Here is a 27,767-nt window from a genome sequence, read left to right on the forward strand (position 1 = left end):
TGGCACTCTCTCCTGCAAACTATTTCGGTCTTGACTCTATGCCTTGTTACAAAAATCCCTCTTCACTTAAAGTCTAGGTGTTTGATTCCTGGCTGCATTCCTGCGCTCAGAGAGCCTCATGTAAATCTTGACCGGAGTGATGGGAGGCTGAGCTCGTCAATCCTCCCGCACTCCGAGACAGGGATGTGAAGCTTACAGATGTCCACACTAAATACTCAGTGAAGCAGTTTCTACAACAACGCATCAGTTTGCCAGAAGGAAGGACTGGGCATCACTGGCTTTACCTACGCTGTCCCAAGGCCTTTCTGGTAAACCTCAGGCTTTGGTGACAACAAGAGAGAAACTGAGTCGAGGCTACACGTGCTGCCGCCAACAGCACAAAACGCTGATGCAGACAGCTGGCTTCAGGCTTTCGTGACTCCGCAGTGAAAGACCACCCCAGGGCTCTCCTCATGTGAATGAACCAGAGGACTCCAGGTCTCCTCCTGCTCATCCTCGTCTTTTACAAGCAAGTCTGTTGTTGAAGGCAAACTCGGCATTCGTTACAACCCAGCCTGGAAACGTCTGAAGACACAACATGTTTATTATTAAGACATACAAACATGTTTTTAAATGTATAAAACATATTTTATTTTTATGGCCCAGATAAACCCTCTGACTTCGGTTAGTGCAAATTAACATGGCTTGTGTTTCAGCACATTGGTATCTGAACACTCAACAATGTGGTGGTCTCTTTATGCCAACCACCTCTCACAAATTCAGTGGTTTTCACTGTTTGTTTTTCTGAAGTCCCTCTTTCACCTGTGTTGGGAAAAAAAATAAAAAGACACTTAACATCTGGAAGAATTAAAGCTTTGGAAGTTTGCCGGTCTGATTGCCATGGTGTTGTTACAGAGTTTTTGTTCCTTATGATTCTCCCATGCAGCCCAAATACTAATTGCCAGAGATCAAATCTCAGTGCAAGTGGTTCAGTTGTTTTCCGTCATTTTGACTTGCCCATATGGAACATTCCCAAAATGTCAAAAGTCATTAATAAGTTCCGAAAATCTCAGAATTTATCATTACCGTATCAGAAGTGATTTTCAGTGATCCCAAAGGTTTCTCCCTTTAACAAATGTAATCACTGAGGTATTTCAGCTGGTGCCAACAATGCCACAGATACAAGGTATAAGAACAGTAGCACTGAAAATATATGAGGAGAGGGGCGGGGGGAGAAACAGAACTGAAGTGCTCTTGAAAAAGGAAGTTGGATTAATTTTCCCACTGGATTTTTCTTGTTTACACTTAGCTTGAAATCTTGGAAGGAAACGTAATGAAATTATTACTTGGTTATTTTACTTCGAAAAATAACCGTATCCACTGGGAAAATAAGAAAACCTTAAAAATATAAACAAGTTATTTTCAAGTGAGTCGCTCATTCTCCTGCCAGAGTGCCATCTCTCCCTGCTCTCTTTGCAGCATTTCCTTCTTACCACCTCCAGCCACCTTTTCATCCCCCTCCGCATTTTGAGTTATTAATTTCTGTCCCGGTATCATTCTTCTCCACCCTCTAAATTCTGTTTCAGAAGCTGATTGTCACTTCTTCACTGACACAGGCATTTGGGGTTTCCGGCTGACAAGCATATGGCCAACCTCGCCCAGGACACCCGGTTCACACACGCGACAGGAACCTGCAGGAACCTCTGCGCCCTCACAGTCTCCTGACCCTGGGCAACCTTCCGAAAGGTTTCTGTCTCGCAGTGGTTAAGTAGGATGAACTGCATTTTTGGTGCAACATAGTTGTTATTCTCTTCCCTTATTCAGACTTAAGAGGGTTTTTGTCACTTTTGTTTTCTACAGTCAGAAATTTAATTTGAATTATCCAGACTTTTTTTTTATGTAACTATAAAATATTACTGTAATACATGCTTTCTAATTATGGACTACCCAACAAGGTAAACCTGTGGATCTGTGTCTTTCTCATTACAACCGAGCATCCGCAGGACAGTTCTCAGGATCCGTAGCATTTAATATACGTACATAGCCAACAAGTCACTTTTAAGAGCTCACTAAATTTCCTCATTTAAAATCTTGCGTGATCAGTTGTCGGACTTGAACACATTTCTTCTGCTTTTGATCATCCAACATCAAATTACGAGCTATTTGCAACCTACTCATCACTGGATTCAGAAGGTTTCCTAATTTTTCAAGAAGGGGGAAGGGAGGCAGGCTGTTGGATGCAAAGTGAACACTGACCTGCACTGACCCCTTCTGGAAAGCACCAAAAATGTACCATTGGAAACAAACCTGTACTGGTCCGGGGGGCGCGTGTGGGAACTACGTGACCTAATAGCTTTTTCCATCTCGATTTCTATGACTTTTAATCATGTTTGGTTGGAACAGCCTCAGCCTTCACAAGCTATTTGCACGGGTAAGGCTCTGGAGCAGATATACATGTCATCCATTAGCATCCAATGGACCAGAAAAGGCCCAAAGGACCAGAAAAGTTTCTTTGTAGTTGGAAGCAGAAAAACAGTAATGCGTTATAGGAAATAAGAAAAATAGCAAAACATATTCCATTTTTCAGACAAGAACACAGAACACAAATTAGTATGAAAAGAAAAATGGAGCCTTACAGAACATCTACAACGTCTAATCCCAAATAAGCTCAAACAAGGGAATACCATTTCTTTGAGAACAGTCCCATAAAATCTCTAGAGGCCGTAAGCAATTAGGACATAAGTCTCTCATCTAAAATACGACACTCCCTTGCTCCTGACCAGACCCATACTTGAGAGCGCAGGTTTAATTTTAATTCAAGAGGAAAGCGAGCCATTCTTCAATGGCCGGTGACATTCCGTTCCGTTCCTTGGAAACATCCAGTTCTGTCTAAACTGGACGACCCTCCGCAGTGCTGACAAATCACAGACCATGGCTGAACCAACTCACAGGAAGAAAATCACTTTCTTTTTCCTCTCTTGTGTACATGGACATTGTATTCGGAGTTATTTTTCGTTTCCCCGGAATACAAGGGCTTGATGAAATAAACACATTCAAAAATTATCTGCAAGAAATCAGAAATATGTCAAATTTCCAAACTTGGAAAGAGATGATGGGCTTCAACTCAAATTGGCACATGCTTTGTTTGTCTCCCTGGGACTCGATGGTCTGCATTGCTCACAGTTGTAGAAAATAGAAGACAAAGAAAACATCTCGGGAGAAGAGACAATTCGTTCAACCCAGAGACTGCAGATTTTTAGGATAGTAACTATTTTTTTCCTCCGCATTAAATTATGTGCCACTTAAATTCTTTTAGTGACAGCATTTGTTTGAAGGTGAGGTGAGTAAGCAGAGTACTAACTGTATCTGAACTATCACCATGTTGCTGGCCTCTTTCTGTCCAAACAAAAGCCATAGTGCTGCTTAAGTATCTTCCATCAAAAGTCCTACAACATGGAGAAACTCTTGAACAGCCCCTAACCCTCTGTCTACATATCTCTACCATAGTGAGCTAGCACTGTTCTTACCAACTTTGGCTTCTGTCCCACGAAGACAGTCACCCCTTTAGTTTTTCCCATCACAAGAGGCAAGGAAGCCAGCAGAAGAAATTGCATTTAATTTAAGCCATTGAATAAATTCTCCCATCAGGTTGTTGCAGCCAAACTCCTTCCACTAGGATAAAACTATATAAAGAAAAAAAGGGAAAAAAACAACTCATAAAAACGTGACATCACTACACCACTGTGCCTAGCAATGTTCCTTCTCCTCATAAGGAAGTTATCCCTAGACTGGATGGTAGTAAATATTTTGTTTGGCTGTTACGTTTAAGCTTTTGGACAAGCTAAAGATCACCCTGTTTCTAGAAATCATTATATAGCATAATGCGGCAAGAGAGGAAGAGGTCTCTTCCGGCAAGCATTCTTACTCAATTTGTTCTCTAAATAACTGGGATGGCCCTGCTTTCATTGCTTGGCATAGAGCACAGGAGTCTGGACAGAAGCCCTGCCTTCATTCCCACTTCTTCGGAAAGTCCCAGAGTTGAGTGTTTAGATCTGCCACAGAAAGAGGTTTGCATTAATTTTCTGGTCTGGCTGCCCGTTCTACAGGCTAATGGGATGATGATACCACCTGAAGAACCTGTCCAGTTTTATCCAGGACCACACGAACAAGTAAAAAGCCTAGTCCCACTGTCCCAGAAGGGTATACATTTTCAAACTGTACTGTAACAAGAAGCAAGTGTAACAAGCACAAGCAAAGAGGTGAAAGACATTTTATTCCACATTGTATTTTACATTTATGTCACAATTTATATTTTATATCACATTTTAGCTGGAAACTCAGAAAAATATAACGAACCTCTTGCATGAACACTATTGATCCTGATGAAATAGAACAGCACGAAAGTCCATCAATACACATGACTCCTAAGGGATTCTATCTCACTCCATTAGTTTTGCTTCCTGGATTATTTTTTTTGCATTGAAATGACAAAGAGAAAGCAAACAAACATGTGGGGAAATCCAATCAATGACCTTTGCTGTCGAGTACAGTTCAACTCAACCTCAAGTACGCTCTTCAGGAAAATACAGCATTACCATCTAAAACAAAGAGTTTGCTGGTATATAAAGTCCCAGCTACGTGACGTGCCCCCTCAACTGGCACCTCCAGGCTACCTTCCACCAAAGACAGGTGGAAGAACCTAAGAGATGCGGCATGCTAAGAAAGATGATGGAAAAATGTCTCTCAGCAGCCTACAAGCTGCCCGAGACCTGCCAAAGGCCAGTGATATTAAAACAAAAATGGGAACCATCTAAACCGGACCAACTGGTTACAAGAGTTAAGTTTACAGCCTAGCAACATGCTGCTTGAAATCTTCACCTGCTGAATTACACGAGCCAGTGCAGGAACATGCACAAACCTCAGCATCTCTAGCAGATACACGTGAGGCCCCTTCCCTGCACCCCACAGCTGGCCTGAAACACCCCCTCATGCAGGAGTCTCCCCGGAGCCCATGCAAACAGAGGAGCCCCTCCACAACATGGTTTAAGCTTGCTCTTCCTCTCACTGGAGAGCCAGGAGAGACTCAGGTGCTGCGGCAGGAGTGTAGCTCAGGCCTCTATAACACAAACCTTGCACTACCTCCCTCCGCCCCAAACTGATACAAGCTCGAAAAAATCCCCAAAACAAATCCAAAACCACCAACAACAAAAAAAAAACTTAGAACAAACAGACGAACATGCAAAAAAAATAAAGAAAACCACCCCAGGGGGAAGATGCTGGGCAGAGCAATAACAACTTCCTGCCTCCTCCTTCCCCTCAGGTAACAGGGGCGGGGGGAGACGCGCGCATCAAAATGGCGGCGGGAGAGCCCGCCCTTCCCGCCGGCGGAAGCGGGAGTGACGGCAGCGCCGGCGACGGCAAGATGGCGGCGCCCAGCCTGCTGCGCGGCGGGTTGAGGCGGTTGTTCACTGGGCTTTTCGGAAACGGTTGGGCCTCGCCGCCGACCCGAGCCCTCCGGGAGGGTGAGTCCGGGGGTGGCCCCCGGCGCGGAGCAGCCCGGGGGTCGGGGCGGTGCCCAGCACCGCCCCGGCCCCCGGGCTGCTCCGCGCCCCGTTGCTTCACCGCAGTCGGGACAGAGGGTTGCTGTGTTTCACCTTCTCCCCCCCCAAAAAAAATACTGTTTCTTCTAGGCTGAGTGAGCCTCATTTTGTCCTCCTGTCTCTTTATTTTTTTATTTTTGCAGTCGTGGAGGTGACCGAAGGCAACACGACCACAGTAAGTCCCTGCACCCCATTGCCTCAGTAGCTGCCCTTGATGTCACTTCTCCCTCTTTCAGTCTCCTGTTGTGTGTGTCCGTCTCTGTCGTCGTCGTCCCTGTCCCCCCACCCAAAGAAAAACAAAAAAGGGGCAAAAAGGTCGCTTTTCCACCTGAAAGACCTCCCAGGGTATAAAAGCCAAGGCAGGAATGCGTTGTGAGTGTGGGTAAGGCAATGGAGGATTTGGCTACTGAAGGTCAGGATTGTCACCCCGTTCCTGGTGATGGGTGGCTCTGGTCAGAGCCACCACCAATAGTGGTCAGGGCCACCCATGAGCGCCAAACCCCTCACTGCACCCCTGGTAAAATTGGAAGCCCTGACCAGAGGCATTTGGGGCCAAAGTGCAAGAGGCAGTTCTTCACATGGGTTTCTTAAAGTACGGACACTTGGCATCGTCTCCAGCACGGGCTGGCATGAAGGGGGTTTGCCTGGTGGCTTTGTCACTTCACCCTGGGCCAGAAACATGATGTGGCATTGCAGGATGGCTCTGTGCCGGCTGTGTGCCACACATGTCGCTTGCCATTGATCTGTGTTGTGTTTGTTAATCACTGTGCGTGGCATAGTGACTGCAGGTGGTACAAAGCTTGCATCTTGTAACATATTTGGTGGAAAAAAAAATTTCAGTTTTTCAGTGCCCCTTTCAGAAAGGGGTATCATCAAAGGAAGACCTTAAGTACTAAAGGGAAACTGCTGCTGAAAATAGAACAGAAGTTCTGAAGTAACTGATAACGAAGAGCATTTTCGCAACTACAGTTTAGAACAGGAAGGAAAAGACTAAAGCAGTAGAATTAGAATTTTACTTAATTAACACTATCGGATCTGTTGCACTTTGTGAAGAGAATTGTCATTTTTTTAGAAGCAGCACTGAAATTACTAGCTGGGGAAGGGGGTGAAGAGATTGCATTATTCTGCACACATTACATATGCCAGGATCAATCTATGCCTTGTCTGGAGACAGGTAAAATGTATATTTTGAAATGTGTAAATACGATGAGGAGAGTGGAGCAGGAATTATTTTGGAATAGTTAGAAGACAGTGCACTAAATGCTAATCTATAGACATAAATAAGGAGAGGACAGACTTTTTTTGCTTGCTCATGAAACAGACAAAACCTGGTGGTTCACGCCTTCGAAAGTCTGAGTTTCCTTCTTGTTGTATTAGTGGACATAGTCATGTTTGTAAGCTGAATGGAGCAGGTTACTTATATTTTAGATGTGTTATATCAAATAAAATATGGCAATTAGCAAGATGTCTTAAGACTGTCAACAAAAATAAGTTTAAGCTGTGACAGTAAGTGTGATGGAAAGTTTCTTTTGCTTCTCTTCAAGTGCCACACTACTAATCTTTGCCCAGAGACCTCAAGAGCTTGCAAGCATGCCCTGAAGTTGTTTTAACCAAAACAAGGAGGAAGTGTTCATGCCAGCAGGACACACACAGTGGGTTGCTGTACTTTGCACTTAGTTTCAAAGGGGATGTAAATTATAATCACAAAGTCCCGATATGTTAACTGAGGCTTGAAGTAAAAAAGGTATGCGTTGCAGTAGCAGAGCCTGTTAGAAAAATAATTCTTCCTGGCTCTTTGTAGAAGCATAAGAGAGATTTGGATATTTCTACTGTATAATATCCTAGCATCAATCTAGAATCCATCAGTGCCCCTAGATGAGGAAGATCTTGTGAAAAATGGTGTAAATTGACCAACTGAAGGGCTGATGCATTTCTCTGCATATCCACGGTCGCTCCATTTAACCCACCAACTCTACATCAGTCTTTTCTGAATCCATCTTTCTATGCTCATCTTTCTACGTGCCCTTGCTTTTCTCAGTATTGAAGGAAGTGTTTGACGTGAACCAGATGAATGAATCCCAAAGAAATCTGGATTTCATCTGCGTACTGGGAAAGTAGAGCCCCTGTATTCCCTTGTAGTTCTCTAACAGAAGAATAATAACTGAGTGGGTTAATAATATGAAAGTCCTCAGTAGTTGGGGAATAATTGCCAAAAACTGTATACTGAAATTTATCTCAAGAAAAATTGATACTGACATTGCATTCTGAATCTTTGTTCATTTCCAAGATGGAATTACAGTCTAAGTACAGTTTGAAGCCAGACCGGCAAGAATCAAGACCAGATACACCGGCTTCCCAGAAAATAACTTTACCAAGGAATAGAAAATTAGATGCCTCTATTTTATATTCATAGTTACTTTCTTTGTTTTGTAAAACTGTCTGTTCTACTTTTGGGGGGAGAAATCTTACTTGAAAATACTCTCTCTTTGAGGTACCAAGATGCTTGAACTAAAAATAACTTGTCTGTTTCCATTTTGCCATCACTAGACAACATATCCGTGGTATCAAATAGTTCTGACAGTTCATCTGGATGCCAGTGTCCCCTGCATGCTTACAGAAAATGACATGCTTTTCTCTTCCCTGGTTTTCAGGCACAGAACCTGACAGTTCAGTCTAAATCAAATCAGTCAGCTTTTTTCTTAAATTAACACTGCGTTTCACACAGCTTTTTTTGTTTTTTTAAACTTTCTGGTGCTTGAGCTATTTGAGGCTGTCAGTTGGTGTTCAAAATCTGGTTTTAATCTTAATTTGACCAGAGGAAACTTCCAAAATATTTTGGAGAAAAATACAAAGGCTGTCTTTTCTATCCGTTAGCTTTTGCTTTGAGATAGCTTTTGCTTCTACTCGTAAATCCTCAAAAAAAGACAAGCGCCCATGTAGATAGACTTCATATTCCTAACATATCTCCATTTAGAAAACAAATTTCTCAACTTCTTCCCACACACGCTTTCTACATCTCTTTGCAGGTTACTTTTGAGAAAACTTGAGTGTTAGATGTTACCACTTTGTAGTGATGTAAAAGTAGTGATAGAAAAGATTCTAAAATGATGTCCTAAAGGAATTGTTCTGGGAATTAAACTGGATAAAATATAAAATATTGGGTTATTAAAAAAGAAAAAAGAAAGAAAACCACAAGCCCACAGACATCTCCTAACAGTCCTTTCTTAAATTTAACTTCTGCTCAGAATTTTCCCTGTTGGTGATTTATAATGTAGAAAGCCCCTGCACGTTTTGGTCCACAATGTGCATCTTCTGTTCTGTGACATTTTCCTATCCCAGAAAAAATGTTTTTTAAAGCTTTTGGCTAAAGGGCCGCTATAATTTTAAGGCATAGTGGTTCAAAGGAGTGCTGCAGTAAATGGAATTCAGGTGACTATGAGAACTTTACACTCTGAACTAATTTATGTTTAGTAAAACATATACAAGAATTTACGAAATGTTTCTCTATGCCCCTTGGATTTGTTCTTTTCCCCATAGTCTGTTTATATCCAAAGTGCTTGGTATATCTATATATAAGCAAGTTGAGTAATGCAGATACTGTTCCCCTTACATCCGTGCAATACAGGTCAACATGTTGTAGACTTCATTAAAAGTATTCCTCGAGTCACAGATGCAGGTAGAGGTCTGAACTATGCCTGATAACTACATCCTTGCAATTGTTTCCTAGATTGAAGGGAGAATTATAGAGGATGCTGAAACACCAACTCCTCCAAACCCCTCTGGCCAGTGTCCCATCTGTCGCTGGAACCTGAAGCATAAGTACAGTTATGTGGTAAGTTTAATAAAGGAGAGTTTCCCCATCCTCATAGCTAGATGAATATTGCTCTCAGGTCTACACACTGCACAACCTGCCCCTCTCATCTTTTGCTGGGTGTAGTAAAGATAGTTAACTCCATCTCTGCTTCTCTTGGGTGTAACAAGAGCTTCCTACCTAGTAATTGTTTGCCTTGGCTGAAGATGTTCCTGGGGAAAAAAAAGGATAAGCTTGTCTCAAATAGGAGGTTTGGAATTATACACAAGGCCATCTGATCTGAGAAGGCTTTTGTGTCCAGCTGCCTTTCAGCCTCGCGCTTCCAGGAGAATCAAGCTGGAATGCAACATTTAGTCACCTGATTCAGGCCTGTTCTAACTCATTGTGTCATTGTCAACTAAGGTAATAACCTTTTTATATAACTTAAAACTCTTGATGGGTATGAAGGAAAACATACATCTTTACATCCCTTGTAACAGGAAAAAATAGGTTTGATTCAAGCTTTTTGCAGGAAATGCTAATGAGAAGTTTATTAACTAATGAGAGGTTTACTAACACAAAATGTAGAAGATATGAGGGAAGTCCTGTAATGCTTTAAAACAGAAGTACAACAGTCATGAACACTTTAGAATAAGAAGTGTGAGATAAAAGATGCAGAATGTAACTTTACAAGAGGTCATTTAAACATAGTTTACAAAAGGACTGAGTGCCCGCCTTGCAAAATAAAAACCCAGTACTGGAATCAGAAAAGAAGGAAAACAGATAGGAACATGCTGTTACTAAGATAAAGCAATAGAAAACTCGGAATAAGTTAATGTCAATAGGATTAGGGTGAGAGAGATACAAATGCATCTGGAGAAAAAGAAATCTTTGTGAGAAAGAAAGTCCGTTAAAGAGAGGAGAAGGGGACTGAAAGCCACATTGGCTGCAGAATGACTAAGCTGCTTGCATCAGTTCTAGCGCACACAGAAAATAAAAATTGTGTTTTAATATCTAGGTAGTAATGGCAATCTTGCAAATACAAAACAACAGGAAAAAAACAGGTACAGAAATAACTTAAGTGTTGAATTAGGTACAGACCAGTGGGCCTGGATTGCATGTAGTCCCAAGGTCTTAAGGGAGTTAGCCAACAAATATATTATTTCACTTGCAGGATTTTTTTAAAGTGTGAAAAAAATCCTAAGGAATCACCAAATGGTTTGAAAATAGTAAGTGAAATACTAAGTAGCTGAGAGAGGAAGAATGATGCTGATGATTATCACTTGGTAAATCAAACATTGCAAATGCCAAGTAAAATGGTATCAACTGGGAGTAAAAACAAATAGCCTGTTGGATAGGACTAATTATGACTCATGAATTGTGAAGAACATGAGTACATAAATAGTGCTAGACAAAATACTTGCAATTACTCCAGGCAGGTGAAACAACACACGTGAAATGTAAATGAAATATCAGTTTAGTATGTTTCAAAGTCTGTGTTGCAGCAATTAAGTTGTCTAGGATCTGAGTGTTGTCAGTGATTCTGACTCAGGCTGGATGCAGTATTAAACAGTGAAATAAGTTGGGGGAGGGAAGTATTTACTCTTCTCCGGTCAGGTTTCTCAACAATCTGGGAAAGCTAAAAATGCAATGAATTTGCAGACGATAATAAATTAGGACAAATTGCAAATACCATTAAGCTGTGGAAAGTACTACAAAAAAAGGCCATGTTTGTTTTGTGTTGCCCACGTTTGAATGCAGTGATTTCTTGCAACTATTTTCTTCTTCATGTTTGCTGAATTGTGTTGTGATCAGAACAGACCAATCACTTACACTGGAAAATACTTTCTTAGTTTAATAGAGTTTTATGTGAGTTCTAAATGAGAGGGGTCAACAGCATCATTAAACTGGGTAGTTCTACAGATTTCCAGAAAGCATTCCATGAGTCACACATTAACAGCTCCGGAGAAACTATAAACTGATGCTCAGGGATGAAATGAGCCATGGGAGCAGATTAAATCTTGGAAATTAATATGTAGACTCACTTTCTACTGTTGTCTGTGGTAGAAGACTCTGTAGTACATAGAGATAACAGTGTTATCAAGAACCAAAGAAGCAATGTAATGCTGTAAAGCCTGAGTCCCAGGATTAGAAGTCGGCTGTTGGTCCCCACAGACAATGTAAAGCGGGAGTCTCGGGTGTGTCTGTAGAGTGAACTAAGATTACGAGTTTTCTTCCACACTCAGTTCAGTTTGATTCTTAGATCCTGATTTCTACTGTTCAGTAGGGAGGCAAGAGAACACCAAATGTGAGGGGAGATCCTGCAGCCAGAGTCTTGAGAATAATTGCTGAGATTGTTCCTAAGAAATTGTGGTCCCAGGAGACAAACTAGGAACATGTCCATCCTGGCTGTTGTGTAGGTTTTGAATGCATATGCGTCTGGCAAATATTATATGTCCAGTACTCTTGCTGTAGAGCAGAGGAGAACCTGGACAAAAAGCTAAAAAGGGCGGTGTGAACTGGTATTTTTCAGAATTGTAGAAGCCTCTTACCTTGGCGTTTAGAAGCATTCCTTTGGGGGGCTGATGAGAGTAGTGGGGCTTGAGTAGACTACCTCTTCTGCTTGAATAAATCCCTTACGCATTTAAATGCTTTGTACCAGTCATGAATTTTCAGGCTTTTAAATGTTAAGGTGAATAAAATCTCCCTTTTCTGCACGTAAGCGCTCTCTGTTATTTTTCTTTGCTGCAGCAGTGATGAGTAGCAGAATCTTTAAATACTTAAATAATAAAGTGCAGGCATTTAACCGTGTGAGTAATTAAACAGTGGCACAATTTACTCACTGGTAGTTAATTGTCCTAAAAGTCTGTAAATTGAGAACAGCTATTTTTGTTAAAGATACAGCCTAGTTCATACAGCATAACCTATAATCTGTGCTTGGTAAGAGATCAGAATAGATGGATCACAGTGGTTCCTTTGAGATTGATAAGCTGAGATCAGTCAGTTGCACAGAAGGGAAAGTGTGAGCTTTTTTGCTTGGGATGCTTGTAATTGGACTGAATGAGGCACTATGAAAAGGGAAGTGTTGAATTAGCCCCTGAGGGAGCTGAGTAATATGACCTCATAGGACTTTCCTTTTGTCATGTGCAACTAGCAGAGTCTAAAGTAGTGGCATAATGAGTTACTTTGGCTGTCAGAGAACTGGGGGACCAATGTCTCCAAAGTTATTAATCAACTGAACAGGCATTGTGAGCACTAGCAGGTCATGATTCCAACCTGCCTCAGCTGTGGTGTGGAGGGCTGCAGTTGTCTTTGCCAGATCAGTTCTTAGTCTCTGCTGAGGCTCAGGATAACAGAGCTTAAGGTATAAATTCCCACCGTTTGTGGTCTGCGTCTGTCTGTCCATTGAAACTTAGACCTCGGTTGATTTTTTTCACGTCCATTGCAGATAAAAAAAATTAGTTTGGTCATTGTCAGGATGCAACTGGATTGAAACCTGCAATCCTGTTACGAAACGCCTGGAGAATGGTGTGTAGCTCCCAGGAGTAAGGGAGAAAAGAAGAACTAGACTCTTGTATAACTGGAAATAATGACTGGCAGACCTGTCTGATACAGCCCAGTAGTAATTCGGCTACACAGACAGAACTCTTCTTGCAGTAAATTAAGGTTTTTTTAATGAATCGCATGTCAAGGATACTACTTTTCAAAGTGTCTGCAGACATTAAAATGGAGAGGTGCCTCTGCGTTCTGGTTGCCATCCATTCACAAGAGCGTGCTGTACATAGTGTTTCGTTTAGCAAGTTTATCCAGCCCTTTTAGAGGTGAAGGCTAAACTTGTTTTTCGTTTTCCCCCTTATCCACTTCAAACATCATTAGTCTGAGTAGGCAGTAAATATGTCATCTTGCTTTGGCAGCAATTAGGGGAAACCAAACTGCAAGCTTTGCCTATTAGCCCTAGATTAATTCAATCCAAGTTGTTTTCATCCAATGCTGCGGATTACAGGGGTGGGAATCTGGGTCCAGCCTCGTGGGAGCTGTCCAGTGATTAAAGCAAATCCGTGGTTACAGGCTTGGCTGTCCACTAGCACAAAATGTGAATTTCATGGAACATGACGGCACCATGAGAACTTGCCAGACGTTTTTGTTTTTTTTTTTTTTCATTGACCACTCCACATACTTGTTCGCTTCCCTCCACAGCTGCCCCATAAAGTTGGCTGTACCTGTCTGCTTTCTCCCTGTGGTAAGATGCATCTGTGCAAGTAATCTGGGAGAGGCACCTGGCCTGTTAACTGTGAGGATCTTCAGAAATGGACAAACCTTCTGTTGTGTGTGCAGCATTTTAAGCCAAACGCCCTGAGTGTAATTTAGAGCTGCAGCGGCTCGGACATAGATGATTTCAGTTAAGAAATGACTGCCACACAAGGGTGTTGGTCAGTTGGTGACACTGTTGGTCAGAGATTATAACAGAGAACAGATTTTCCTGATTTTTTTTTTTTCCCCGAGGGAGAAAAAGAAAGACTATCTCCCTTTGGTTCCCACCTCCCCCCTTTACATGGAAACACTTGATAACAAGCCTGTGACTCCATAAGGCGTGGTGGTAATATGAGAAATCACTTGGACCACACACACCCTTCACAAGAGCCTGTGGCCTACTTAGGCTTTCACGGCTGCAAAGACTGGAACAGCCTTGAACTTGCCATCAGCTTCCTTTTTCCTCTTCCCCACAGAGTAATGCCGCAGGCTAGTAGAAATGTCTAGAAAGTTTTTCTCTTTCTAGACACTTGGAGCTGGACAGCCCTTTTTCACTTGGAGAAATTATATGTTTGTGCTAAATGGCAAATTGAGCTGTTGGTGACTTGAGTGCTGGTTGGATAAAGAAGAGGAAAAAGAGGAATGGAGTCTTGCTCTTGTTTCCTCAGTTCAACCCACAGCATTTCAGGAGTGGACGAAAGTCAGTGCCCTTGGACTGCTTGCCTGGCCTCCATCCAGTTTCCACCAACGCAGCTGGCACCAACTGGTCCCCTGGTTACTGTTCTTATTGGCAAGGCCATGATTTAGCTGGGCTGAGGACACTTTGCTTCTGTTTTAACCATAGATGGTGTCTCAGGAGCTTGTTTCTGGTTTCTCAGCTGTACTTTTCTTGTTCTTTGGATACAACATCGCTCTGTATGGTGTTTGATAACTCATTTTCTATCAGTGAGAAGTTGCCTAACTTGCTGTGTTTTCAAAGGAGCTGGATCTGAAAAAATCAGTCTGAACACATTAATTGTAGACAAGTGGAGGTAGAAAGGAAGCCAGATAAGGGAAGAGGGAAATTGTGTGTCATGATGATATTAGTGAGGGTGGGATTGAAGGTGGGGAGGGGGAAGGACAAAAACAAACCACAAAATCCCAAAACAAACAGAAAAACTCTTAATTTTGACTGCAGCACTTGTATGACAGCATCTGTCAGAATCAGTCTTTACCAGAAAGCCATACTAAATTCCAGCAGCCCCCTTTAGAGCTGAGCTGGTGAATGTATAATTCCTAGATAGCTAGGTTTTCTCAATATTCATTTTATATCCACTTGTGACTGTTTGCTTTTGCAAGGGCAGTAAATGAAGCTAGGAATGCTCCAGGGAGCTCTTTGTAAAAGAGCAAAGATGGGGGTGTGAGAGCAGGTCGGCGAATCTGTGAACAACAGGCAGAGTCAGGGTCACCCAATGTGAAAAACAACAAGTACGCTTTGTTCTTGCCTGTTGCCCTAGACAGAGGGGGGTGTTCAGTGCTGACGTACCTGGTTTGAATTCTTGTTCTGTCGGGGCGCTCGCTGGCAGGTCCCTTCCAGCCTGCATGCACCCTCCGCATGGCCCAGCTACTTCAACTCTGAACATGTTTACAACAGCAGCGGAGAAGTAAGCTCTCAATCAGCAACAGTCAACAGATGAGGGGGAAAAAACAAGCACAGAGCCTCCAGAGGCCCTTTGGGCCAACTTACATCATGTCGGCATGTCAGGGGGACCTGTCTACATTGGCCTGAGGGGTACATTTGCAGTGGTGCTGTGTGTGGAAATGGAGAGCACGTATCCACATACTGGGCTGTTGTACTGTGTACAGTTTATGGGACACTCGTGCAACAGCTGTTGCTGCTGTGTTTAAAAATTTTTCATCCCAGCTCTGTGATACTATCTGATCCTAGAGATCCCTTTAATTTTGTTTCTATTGAGTGCTTTACATTTCTAGAGCTCTTTATTGTAAAGGTCAACAGCAGTGTAATCTAAATGATTCTTGAATCACAGATGAACCCTCGGCATGCTCCAAGTGCTCCTTCAATCCAGCATGGTTGTAACAGCCCAACCTCATACACACACAGTTGAAGGACTGAAGGCAGCAATTTATCCTGTTAGGTCTTTCTCATCAGCACATGTTCTTTTCTTACAATAAGCTGCTTCGTGCAAGATTTTGGACCATTTCCCTGCTCTCCACCCCTCCAGAGAGACACGAGGGAAGTTCCACCATGGGAAACTGGATAAAAGTTTGAGGAGTAGATAGCAGAGAACAATCCTGCTCTGAAGGGAACAAGGATGGGGCCAGAGGTGATCTAACATATCTGTGACCTTTAGGATAGCAGCTGTGGTGGCATTTCAAGTTGTGTAAACAGTATCCATCTGCAGGTCTTGTGTAACTGTGCCTAAGTACCTAGGACACATTATCTTAGCTAGAATCTTGGAGCAAGCGACAGTGAAGTAGCAGGGACTGCAGCTGACATCATGTGTTTACACTACTGAAGTCAGGGGAAGACTCAGACCATCTGAATGACCTTACTGAGCTGAGCTGGCAGGCAGAGTGACAGCAAGCAAAAGCCACTTGTTGTCAAGCTGCAGCCAAAATGCGTAGGAAGGAATCATTGTTTTGTTTTACTTTGAGTTCTGTACACAGCACAAGGGTCAGCACAACACCTAGGAATCACAGCAGTTAAAGTAGCTGTAGCACTGATGGTTTTGCCCTTTTCTTGCTCCCTCAGGACGTCTTGCTGCTGAGTCAGTTTATCCGCTCTGATGGAGGGATGCTGCCACGAAGGATTACAGGCCTCTGTTTGGAGGAACACAAGAAAATGGTTGTCTGTGTGCAGATGGCTCACCGTGCAGGTATCTAGCCTCCTCCTGAAACAAGGCCTTACTGTGGGCTACCCATGGAAACCCTTGAGAGGGGTGTCCTGCCCAATTAGTATACCTCAGTCAGATGTCATTGTCCAGTCACCCAGCAAACTCATTATGGTCCAAGTGCTGGGGCAGGATGATGGACCAGAGACTACTTGTTCTGCTTTCTATATGTCTTGGCTCTTGCCTTGGCAGCACACGTTTATCCCTGTAGATGAGTCTACCATTGCAGAAAGATCTGCAAAATGGCTCAGTCTCTAGTAACTAATGATTAAATATCAGCTTCTGAAATTACTTGATTTAGCATAAGCTGACCTACCCTGTTAATAACATCTGTCTGCCATGTGAAGACTTTTTTGCTTTCCCTGGGAGTGGGACCCAGGTTAACACAGTCAGAGTATTGTGCTGATCTTTGTGCCTGGTTCCTGAGTTGTATCCAAGTTAAATGGACTGAGAATTTTAATAGTCAGATTTTCATCCTGGAGATGGAATCTGATTGGACAACAGTGTCCTATGTCCTCTCAAAAAGCCTCTTCGATGAGACCAAGTGGCTGTGTCTTTGGTCTGTATTTCCTCTCTATATCCAGCAAAACTTCTCAGCTTCGCTTAGGCTGGGGTGCAGGTTCAGCAATGACTAAAGATAAAATACCCTTTCTACTGTACTTGAGGTTTTGCTGTGCTGTCCCACTAGGGACCTGGGGTGCCTGGCTTACGAGGTGTAATGTAACTTTTGTATGCTATAGGGGCAAAGTATTATCATGCTTTTCTTTTTCTGTTTCAGGTTTGTTGCCAAACCACAGGCCTCCACTTCCTGAAGGGCATATTTCCAAGAAACCCAAGCTCAACAGGTGAATAGTCTTGTCTTTTTCACATCTCTCTTTTTCAGGAATAGACTGGAAGAGAAAAAGCAGTTCCTTATAACTGGGTAAAACATGCCTCAGGCAACAGTTCCTTATAACTGGGTAAAGCATGCCTCATAAAGAGGACTCAGCATTTCAGAGAAAGAAGGTCTGTCACAATACTCTCCTGTCAGTCTTTCAAGGACAAACCGGATCTCATTCAAACCATTTATCCACACAGGATTAAAACTGCCACACATAGTAGAGTCTGCCTTCCCTTCCTCAGCTGCACTTGCCTCCTCATCACTAACACTCAGTAGGGCAGTCACAGGAGGATGCCACAGCGATGGAGTAGCATCACAGAATAGTTGAGGTTCGAAGGGGCCTCTGGAGATTGTCTAGTCCAAGCCCCCTGCTAGAGCATGTTACCCAGGACTATGTCCAGTCAGGTTTTGAACATCTCCAAGGATGGACCTTACACAGTTTCTCTGGGCAGCTTGTTTCAGAGAACTAGCTTCATAGTGAGACAGTGTTTTCTTACATTCAGACATAATTTCTTGTGTTTTAATTTGTGCCCATTGCCTCTTCTCCTGTCACTGGGCACCACTGGGAAGAACCTGGCTCTGTCTTCTTTACTGCCTCCCTTCAGGTACTTGTAAACATTGGTAAGACCCCCCCGAGCCACCTTTTCTCCAGGCTGAGCAGTCCCTTCTCTCTTAGCCTTTTGGTGCCTGGTCCACAACAGCAGGATGATGCCCAGGAGGGGTACCAGCAGTGAGTGGGGGGCTGAGCAGCCAGCAAGGGCACATCACAAGTCTGTTCCCCTCTGCCTCATCCCCATTTCCCCCAGCCAGCGATTTGCCTTTGGCCTGCCCTTCCTGTGCAACAGGGTCTCTTCCCCCTCCCTGGCCTGAGTGGCCCCTGGCCTTTGGTGGGAGAAGGGAAAGCTTGCAGCCGCCTCCTGCACTGTGCTGGGCACTCGGAGGTGCTAATCCCCTGTTTATGACCTCACACTCTGTTTCCATGGGGATGTCAGAGCGGTTTATGAACCTCGCATTAGCAAGCTGTGGGGTTACCAGAGGCCATGGGGCTGTTGCTGGGAGAGCTTAGGCTGCAGGGCTGGGGGCGGCCAGAGACTCCTGCATTTCAGGTCTGACTCTGCAGTGGAGATTTGAGGCAAGCTCTTGTAAATGTCCCTTAGATACTGGCAGGCTGCATACTGGGTATCAGTGAGGATCAAATTAGAGCACTCTACATCTGATGCAGCCCTGTAGCCATCAGGTACTTCCACTCTGAAAATGTCTTCCTTCCTATGTCTTACAAGTCTTTGGGATTCTTTAGTAGCTGTGTCTATCTAGCAGCTGTGGGGTGGAGCACATTATCTAGTTAGCATTCACATAGCAACCCTGCATAGCAGGTTGAGACAGGAAATGGTAAATCCTGTATCTTGCTGGAATCACCCCAGGACTCCAGATCTAATGCCTCGACTCTTATAAATTCTTCCCTAGATTTTTAGTGAGAACAAAGAATGGATACCTGCGGATACATTCTACATGCAAGTAGGTGTGCTACACCTCTAAAATTAAGAGATTTAAATTGGAGATCAGTATCCAAGCCCTTCCTGTTGCATTGCTACTCCCTCCCTACACCACCCTTGTTTTTCTCCTCCCAGCAAGGGAACGTAGCAAGCAGGGTGGAAGCAGAGTTTAGAAAAAGAGAGCAGAGCTGTTGCTGAGGAGATGGAACAGCATTGAAATAGGCAGGCATTGGGGTCTGGGTGGAGACAAAAGAATGGGATCAAGAAATCGGATTGAAAGTTGTGGTGGGGGGGCTGGAACGAAACGAGTGAGTCCCGAGCCAGCATAGAGTGCAGGGGTACTTCAGGAGTGCTCCCTTGGTCCTTCATGATCTTGTCTATTCAGCTTGCGGATGGAGAAAGCTCTGTGTGTTGGGGCCTTGCAAAATCCTGGCCATTGCTGTTCTGTGAGAGTTTTGACTGTGTGTACCCCCACGTGCGCTTCCCGCATTGCTCTCTGGAACAGTAGCTAGTCCCACATAAGGCAAGAGATATAAATTGCCTCCTTCCTCTAGCCTGAAGGGAGAACTGAAGGGTACCCACATGCTGAAGACATTCAACCAGTACTTACTTTGGGAATGAAGCCAGAGTTCTTATCACAAGTTTCCCACATAAATGGCTTGTCCAAGCTTACGTTGTCTTTGCCTCTATACTTGTTTCTAAAGCTTTCTGCAAGTCCGTAGTAATTTGGGAAGCACTCAACCAGTGGTGCTGCCAAATGCAGGGGAGGACAGGGGCAGAATTTGGCTGGGACTTGAGTGGAACAAGCTGCTTTGTTCAGTGCCATAAGAACATGACCAGGTCATCCTCTAATCCTCTCTGGTGTAATATCAGGGCTGCACACCTAACTTAGCCTGTCCTTTCACTGCATTTGTGTCTGCTGGGTCTTTAAGTGTCAGTCTATGAAGGGATGAACAGGATCTACAGAGAGCCTATCATAGGAGGCAGTACATCGCACAGTTAAGTGATGTGTTTTTCCGAATCCTTGAGCTTCAGCTCTTCTTGAGATCACTGTATCAGCTGCTCTAGCCGTCTTCACCTCTCTGCTTAAATGAGAGGTAACAGTGCCTTTTTGCACTGCTGCTGTAGCCCTGGGAATGCCAGTGCGGAGAAACTGAGGTGCCCCATAATACGCTTGGGCCCCTTGTTAAATCTCTTCTAAGACAGGAAAACAGGTAATGTACATTCCCTAATATCAGTTTAACCAGCCCTTGTGCTCTCCAACTCTGCCTGCAGTGATGGGTTTTTCCATCCTCCACCAGTGGGTCTCCTCTGAGCGCGGTGTTGAAATATGCTCTTCTGCACCCCATCCCCTGCAAAGTAACCCTCACCAGCCACACTTCAGAAGCAGACCGAAGTGCCCATGTTGTAGATGCTGGAGCTATTGAGGGACCTTTAACCTGATCTGTGAAGTAACCAGGGATCCTGGCACAGCAGTTTGCCCATTGCTGTGCACTGATGCTTGCAAAGGTGAAAGAGGCATCGCTTTCTTGGCTCTGCAGCAGTCTGGTCCTCCTTGGTCAAAAGAAAGTAGTCATGCAGAAACAAGCCAGCAAACAGAGAGAAACTTGCATCAGGGCTGCAGACTTGATGGATAGTTCCCCCAGGTGGGCTAGTAGTATCCAGTATACTGAGGTTTTAGTCCATTCCCAGTCATGTGTCCTCCATTCCTGCTGTCTCCCCCGTGCTCATCTGGACTTACTCTCTTGCCTTCAGGAGCCTGCATTGCACATGAAAGAAAGCTTTGCATACAGAAGACACAGTTCCTGCTATACTGTTCTAAAATAGGAAGTTGCAAGATGAAAAGAATAGACAGAGCACCATAGAGGCGTATAGTCTGTCTTAAGACAGTGACAATAAGCTTTCTCCTGCTGAAGGACAGCATTTCTCTCAGTCTTATCTGTACTTTTGTGTGCTCACCCCTTCTGCCCTGAAATCCTCTCATTGGCCCCTGTAAGCAGTCTGTTGTCTAACTTCTTACTCTGAATTGAGAAATTTTTCACTTTTTTAGAGGAGGGACTTCTGAGAAGTCACTGTCTGCTCCAGATGTTACCCCACATACGTACTTCTATGGGAATTCCTGCCATCTGATGACAGAAAATCTTACACTGAGCTGAAAAGTGTTTTGCTGATGGTAGAGCTAGACACTAGAGTACAGCTGCTAGAGTGACAGGACTAAAAAGAAAGCCTAAGATAACCTTAGGGACTGATTCTGCTCACGCCACCTGAGATTGAAGGAGATTCATTGTGGGGAGTGTAACTTGAAGTGGGAGTCAGAGCCCAGCACCTCTGCCGTAATACAGACCTGAGCATTCACTTACTGCCTGTAGGCTCTGTGGATGTTCTGTAGACTCAGAACAGCAACTGCTGCCTGGCAGAAGTCTGGCAGATTACTCTATTTGGATGAGCAATCCCTTTCACTTCTCTGCAGTCTTGCAAAGTTCTGGTTGATGCTCCCTTTGGCCAGGCTTCTTCCAAGGTTGTGTTCATATTTTTGAGAGCAGCTTCATCTGCTGCTGGAAGAGGGACAAACCAGCCTGATGAAAAACTGCTTTGTCTCTGTTCTTTGCCCCTGAGATGATGTACAGGCCAGCTGCACAGGAGGAGCTATGGCTCCTGGGCAAAGGTGCTAAGGAAGTACGTAAAGGGCTGAAGAGCTGTGTTAATGTATAGTTTTGAGGGCACCAAAAAAGCTGCTCCTCAGCTTTTCTTTGTCTGCACTTGTGGCTATCTTGGCCAGAATGTTCGGCCTGTGTCACCGTCACCCTGTTTAAAGTGAGCCTGCTTCAAATACAAAGTGTCTGGCATGCACCAGCTATCACCTACCTGAGATCAAAATGTAACATGCCACCATATGGAACTATAAGCAAACTCTTATTTTAACAAGGATCGGGGTGCTGCCTTGCCATTGATCTAGTGATGTGAAGTGTGGATTTATCATCCAGAACTCCTCTGCCCCTCCAGAAGGTGCTCTTCTGGTGCTTAATCAATGATGTTTTCCAAAAAGCAGAATCCCTGCTCTATTTTCTGAAGCGGTTTTATTGTGTCTCCATTGTATGAACTTTGGACGTTCCCTCCTACATGCCCCAGATTTCTCTGCAGAGAGGTAAGAAATTTCCTGCTTCGCACTGGGTCACTTGGCAGCTGGCCTCCCCTTCCCCACCCCATCTACTGATCCTGTTTCTGCTACCGGAATGCAAGAGGAAGAGCAGAATGTTTTGGGAAGTGGTGGCCTGCAGATCCCGTCTTGTTCTTAGTCATCCAGCTGTCTAACACAGTATGAGACTGCAGAAGAAGGTATAACATGAAAGTGAAAATGCCAGTTTGAGCCAAACTGTGGCCAAGGGTGTTGTAAGAGACATGTGAGAACACCTTGTGGTCAGAATTCAACTGGGGAGCACTCCACAGCTCGCTCTCCTCCCACCTGCAGTTGGGACACTGTCCCGGTGAGATTTACCATGATACTTCTTATTTCTTGGACTTTAGTTCTTTGCCTTCTTGCTTTCTGCCTGATCTGTTTCTGACAGCAGTAGCTCAGGAATGTTATCACTTAACTGCTTTACTAGTTATGGGTGCTTTTGCGGAAATATGGCCATTGGAGTACCCATGTCATCCATAAACTCTTGGGTCTACTGTCCTCCCCATCTCTTCCATATAATTTTTCTGCAGAACTTGGACATGGAAAAACAATGAAGTTTACCCTCGTCAATGCAGAATTACTCCCTACAGTTAATTTTCTCATGTTTGGCCCAGTCTGGGGCTTTCACTGTTTCCAAGGAATGATTCCACAAGCAAATTTGTCTTGCAGCCAAGGCTTGTTCCCTCATCCTCAGCCTGAATTCTCCCTTTCAAAACTTCCTGCTGTTATTTCTGCATCCGTTTGTGCTCCAGCCTGGCATGTTCCAGTTAAGTGCTGCAGAAACAAAATATTTTCACTAGCCCATGAGGCCAAGGAAGTTCTTGGGGATTTCACCAGCACCATGCAGAGTGACAGACTGTTCTTATATTCCAAAGCCATGTGTGTAAGGCCACCACACACCAGAACCATTTGGGAAACTGTCAAGCACAGCTGTGGGTCAGACTTCCATCCTTGCTTTCAGGAATGGAAACCTGAATACCTCAGCAGTTTTCTTTCCAGCATGGAGGCTGTTGCATGGATAGTGTGGACTAACAGTCACTGAGTTCAGGACAGCATCTAGACGCTTTCATAATGTGAATATAGCACTCTCTTTTGGCAGGTCCAAAATATTGGTTAAAGCACAACACTGAAATTGTTCCCTTTCCAAATGGACTGAGGGATGTCACAGGTTCCCAGAGTCTGGGCTCTGTGAGCAAGAGGTGCTGTAGATTGTGGAGTATGTGATTTTGAGCAGTCAGCTGCCACTCCATTTTCAGCTTTCTACTGGAAGAACAGAACTTGGCACAGATAATATACAAGTGAATCCCTCCTCCATCACCTGAACTGAAAGGTTAGGAAAGAGACAGGTTCCATGTGAACTTCTCATGAGTAACAGAGTTCTCAGGTTCTGTGGACACCTTTTGTTGCTGGGAGCAGAATCTGGTTTCACTGCTATCAGCATTTCACTCCAGCAGCATGTGGTTTCTCTCATCTGAATGGAAACTGTGCTGCACATAGCATGTGAATTCAAAAGCAAAGAGCCAGAGTGGCTGCAGGTGAGCAAAGCCAAGAGGTGTCATGGGAAGGGATGTGGCAGGGAGGAAGCAGTCTTGCCAGCACTTTGATCGAGTGCTTCCTGCAGTCTGTAGCCCTCTGCCTTCTGCTCTTAATCCAAACAAAAGCCAGATTGAAAAAGTTCAGTGAGGGTTCAGAAGTTCAGCCTTGAACTGCACCAACATGGCCTTTGCTTGGGCTGCAAGCAGGACTGCAGTTGCCCCATGGGTAGGTCATTTCCCTTACCCAGCACGTGGAAGCCCTGGGCCTACTCCTAGGTGTTAAGCGGCAGCCTCTGAGTGGGAAGGCTTTGGAGCCCTGCTGCTCACTGAATAAAATCCATGGAAACGGAATTCCACAGAGACTTTAGGCGATTTCAATGACTGCAGGTGACTAACCACAGTTGTTTCCATCCTGTTTATATCTTGCCTTTTCCCATCAGGGGAATCCTACCAGGATTCCCATCACACTTTATCCAAACTACTCATTTGTGCAGCTGGAGTCTAGGGATTCTGGTTGTTGACCAGGATCCTATCATACTCAAGGGGACAAGCAGAGCCCCGAGGTGAGTGCCAGTCCCCGAGATTGGCAGTTCTGTCCCCTTCTGTCGGGAGTGAGAGCTCTGCATGCTGAGATAACAGGTTAGGAGACTGTGGACCAGCTGCATTTGGCATCCACATGGAGGCTCTGTTCTGACAACCCTCAGCTGGTTGAGAAAATTCAGACCATCTGCCAGTGTGTGTTTGTAGATTATTGTAAAAACTCCCCAAGAGAAACCGCGTGGTTGGATACAACGGGAAGTTGGGTGATTTGGCTAGAAAAGCAGGTACGCTACCGTACGTGCAGAAAAGTCCTGTGTACTGGGCTTTGAAGCTCTCGCATGGGAGTTTTGTGGATTGTTTTTACTCTCGGGAAAAAGAATATCTATGAAACGGTAGGAACTGGGGTTAGTCAAAGAGGAAAAGGAACTTTGTAGTCTGACTGCTCCCAGGCATCAGGCTTTTGCCACTGCTGAATTAAGGTAAAAAAAAAAAAAAAAAGGCAGCAAACAAAATAGGACAAGTTTGAGTTTGGGACAAAGCAAGTATTAAAAGCACTAAAAGCAACTGTGCTCCAGGAAGGGAAAGCGTCCAAATGTCTGTTTCAGCTAACAATGAAAAGCCCCAGCCTGCAGTCCCCAAAGGAAGCCAAAAGCCTGGACCAGAGGGCTGGATTAGACCTGCTCAAAAGAGAAATAACAAAAGCTTTAAAATCAGGCCATTACTAAATCCTCCTTCCTATGCAGAATTGGGGTGTGCACTTCCAGCCCCCACACAGAAACAGAGGGATTTCTTAAAAAGCCACTGTCTGTCTAAACCTGCACACAGCATTGATGTGTATCTCGCATTCACACATTCACTTCTCTCCCAGTGAGATCATTTATTATCACGGGAGCACTTTCCCGTAAGCGTGTGGACACGTGACCAGAACTGCCCTTGGCACACTAATGCATTAAAACAATTTGGGATTTTTTCCCTCCTTCGCTGTAAGTGCAGTCTTGCGATATCAAAACTTGCGCTTACAGACCTCCCCCTCCAGCAAGGGGAATGTGAAAAGAAGGACCTCGCCCCATGTGCCTGTCAAATACCCCTACAGCTTCTCCCAAAGGAGCTGCCTTGCCATGGATCTTTGCCGGATTCCAAACTGGGGACCTGTGCTTGGGCTCTCTGAACTCTCTTTGCCTGTGAAATTAGAGACAGGAGAGTCTCTCCTGCTTCCTGTCCTGATGTTGTTATGTAAGGGATTCCACTAATGCACTAGCATAACATTAAAGGTCAAAAGGGACTAATTTAACGCACGCATAGGAGAACAAGGGGCTGGATCGTGCTCTACACCGTCTCCTAAATCCCTCCTGCTGTTGCTTCTAGATGTTTTAACTATCATAAACTCCTCAAAGCGAAAGCAAAGCATTTTGAAAGTGGCTTCATGTCAGTGGCAGGAACCTCCAAATGTGATTAATTTTTCAATTTATGCTGTTCGGAATTGCTGAGAAAGAAAAGTGCTAGGAAAATGGACTGCTGTTATATACTCTGTAGCTGCCTGGCATAGCAAGCTTTCTTTGTAGTTCTCAGGAATGTGCCAAATGCCTTCAAACAAATGCATTACATGGTCTCTGTCCAAAGTTCTTAATATCTCAAATTTGCACGATGCAAATAAAAGGTAACAAAGCTGTTTGGGGAGAGGATGACTGATTGAGGTTACATTAAGACCATGGGATTACTCAACAGAGGCATGCAAACATCGCTGGACAAAGTTTATCAGTCCGTTCCAGATTCTAATTTGTTGGAGCATTGTTTGTGCAGATTATGCTAGGGTTTTACTTTGAATCTTTATTGTCTGAAAAGACTCCTCTTTCTCTAAGGACCTCTATTCCCTTCTCTACTGGTAGCAAAAGATTTAAAGCCTAACAAAACTCCAGGCCACCCAGCCACAGGGTAAGATTTCCAGTAACTGATTCTGGATCTGAAATCCCCTGCCTGTTTGCAAAGCCAAGTCTAAAATTTCAAATGGTAAAAAGCAGAGGATATTTGCCAGACGTTGCTCTTCACAGAGATTTGTAGTTGTGATGATAATTCCATTCTAGCACCTCTTACATTGTAGGTTTTGACTTCCTGCACCAGCAAGCTGCAATAGTATTGTACAGAGAATACTAAAGCAAATTTGGACATATGAAAATACAAGACCAGGCCAGAAACCCATCCCATGAAGAAGTAACCGATTTTCCACCGAAAGAAAATGAACCCTATTTATTTCTCACAGAGTTTAGCCTTTGTAATTAGTTTATCTTATTGAGGCCAACTGTTGAAGTAACACCTCCCGTAGGGACTGGATGCATTCAGTCTTGGACTTAGTTGCAATGAAGGGATTTGGCACTCCAGTTTAGCCACAGGTGGACAATTTGCCAGCAGCCTGGAGACTACACCTGATTTGTTTCGGGACACTGGAAGTCAAGCAGGTGCCAGTGGGTTCAGTACAGAGGTGCAGCTTAGAAGTTCCAAAACCAAACAAAAATTCTTTTCCCATCATCCCTTCTGAATCGAGGGAGCTCTGCTCACTATTGTTCCTTTTATAAAGAGGCATATGGGAAGGCAAAGGCTACGGTGCATGCTTCTGCTCCAGTCGGAACCTTTTCTCAGTGAACAGTTCTCAAACTGAAATGCATTTGTGTTGTTTTGACAGGTATCTGACCCGCTGGTCCATCAAATCTGCAAAGCCCATCTGGAAGAGGGGCCCTAAGTGGTGCAAAAAGCCCATGCCAGTTGGACACCCTTTGCTGAAGGATAATGTCAAATATACACACAAGCCTCTCTATTTAAACCATTAGTGGCCAGAACTGGCACACTCAGTAAGCACAGCTGTTTTCCACTGTTCTGCTTTTTTCGCAAGTTTGTCGGTATGTCCAATTTTCTTATTCCAAAACTGTCATTAGTACTCTATATTGTCTCCAGTGAATGAGCTGCTCCTCTAGGAGAATACGGGATTCAGCAAAGCAAACTTCAACGTGCAGAATGATTTGGAGAAAGCAGGGGGCAAAGACTTCTACCTCAAAGCCAGAAAAGATCTGAAGGCCTTTGTTTCATTATGGTCCACGACTGGGTTTGGAAAAGGATGTTTCCTTCTTTTTCCAGCAATGAATGGTGATTCCCTATTAACGTGTGTTTCAACTCAGATTTGCCTTTTTTGGGCTTTGTAGCTGTGATACTGATGGAAGGAAAAGTCTCCTGCAGCACTATGTTTCCTTGTCAGTAACAGAAATTGTTATTGACTACTGAAATGATTTTTTTTATAACCTGTACTACCCATAATTTGCAGCAGAACACCTGTGGCAGTGGCAGACAGGCATGTGTGCATCTTCCATGTCCCCTTAAAGATTCCTGGCTTGTGCTTCACTCCTGGATCTAGCAAATACAGAATGTTGACATCCTTGATGACTTGGCCTGGTTTTTTTCCCCTTGAAAATATATTTGCCACAAGTCTTCCGTGTCAGTGATGTGGCTGCTTGGTGGGGTAGTTTGGGACTGAGAGATGTGCATAATTTCCCATCCTGTAACTAAAAGGCGGCACCATTTCTCTCCCTGTACAGTGCATGTATGCACCTTCCACCTACTGACCACTGCTACTTGAGAAGTGCT

General features: G+C 44.1%; 1 protein-coding gene and 1 long non-coding RNA gene across 2 annotated transcripts; one reads left to right on the plus strand and one right to left on the minus strand.

The window, feature by feature from the left end:
* Positions 1-660: 660 nt before the first annotated feature.
* Positions 661-5,048, minus strand: LOC128907392 (uncharacterized). The gene is made up of 3 exons (XR_008465576.1): positions 4,336-5,048; positions 3,507-3,662; positions 661-3,043 (listed from the first exon to the last, which is right to left on the minus strand). It is a non-coding gene; the product is annotated as an uncharacterized LOC128907392 (long non-coding RNA).
* A 306-nt stretch (positions 5,049-5,354) lies between these two features.
* On the plus strand, positions 5,355-27,563 carry MRPS18A (mitochondrial ribosomal protein S18A). Its single transcript, XM_054196202.1, has 6 exons — positions 5,355-5,501; positions 5,723-5,754; positions 9,307-9,411; positions 16,373-16,496; positions 17,290-17,356; positions 26,815-27,563. The coding sequence occupies exons 1-6, from the start codon at positions 5,402-5,404 to the stop codon at positions 26,957-26,959; spliced, it is 573 nt and encodes a 190-aa protein (XP_054052177.1). The 5' UTR covers positions 5,355-5,401; the 3' UTR covers positions 26,960-27,563.
* The last annotated feature ends 204 nt before the right edge of the window (positions 27,564-27,767 follow it).

Source organism: Rissa tridactyla, chromosome 3 (genome assembly GCF_028500815.1).
Source record: "Rissa tridactyla isolate bRisTri1 chromosome 3, bRisTri1.patW.cur.20221130, whole genome shotgun sequence".
NCBI lineage: Eukaryota > Metazoa > Chordata > Aves > Charadriiformes > Laridae > Rissa > Rissa tridactyla.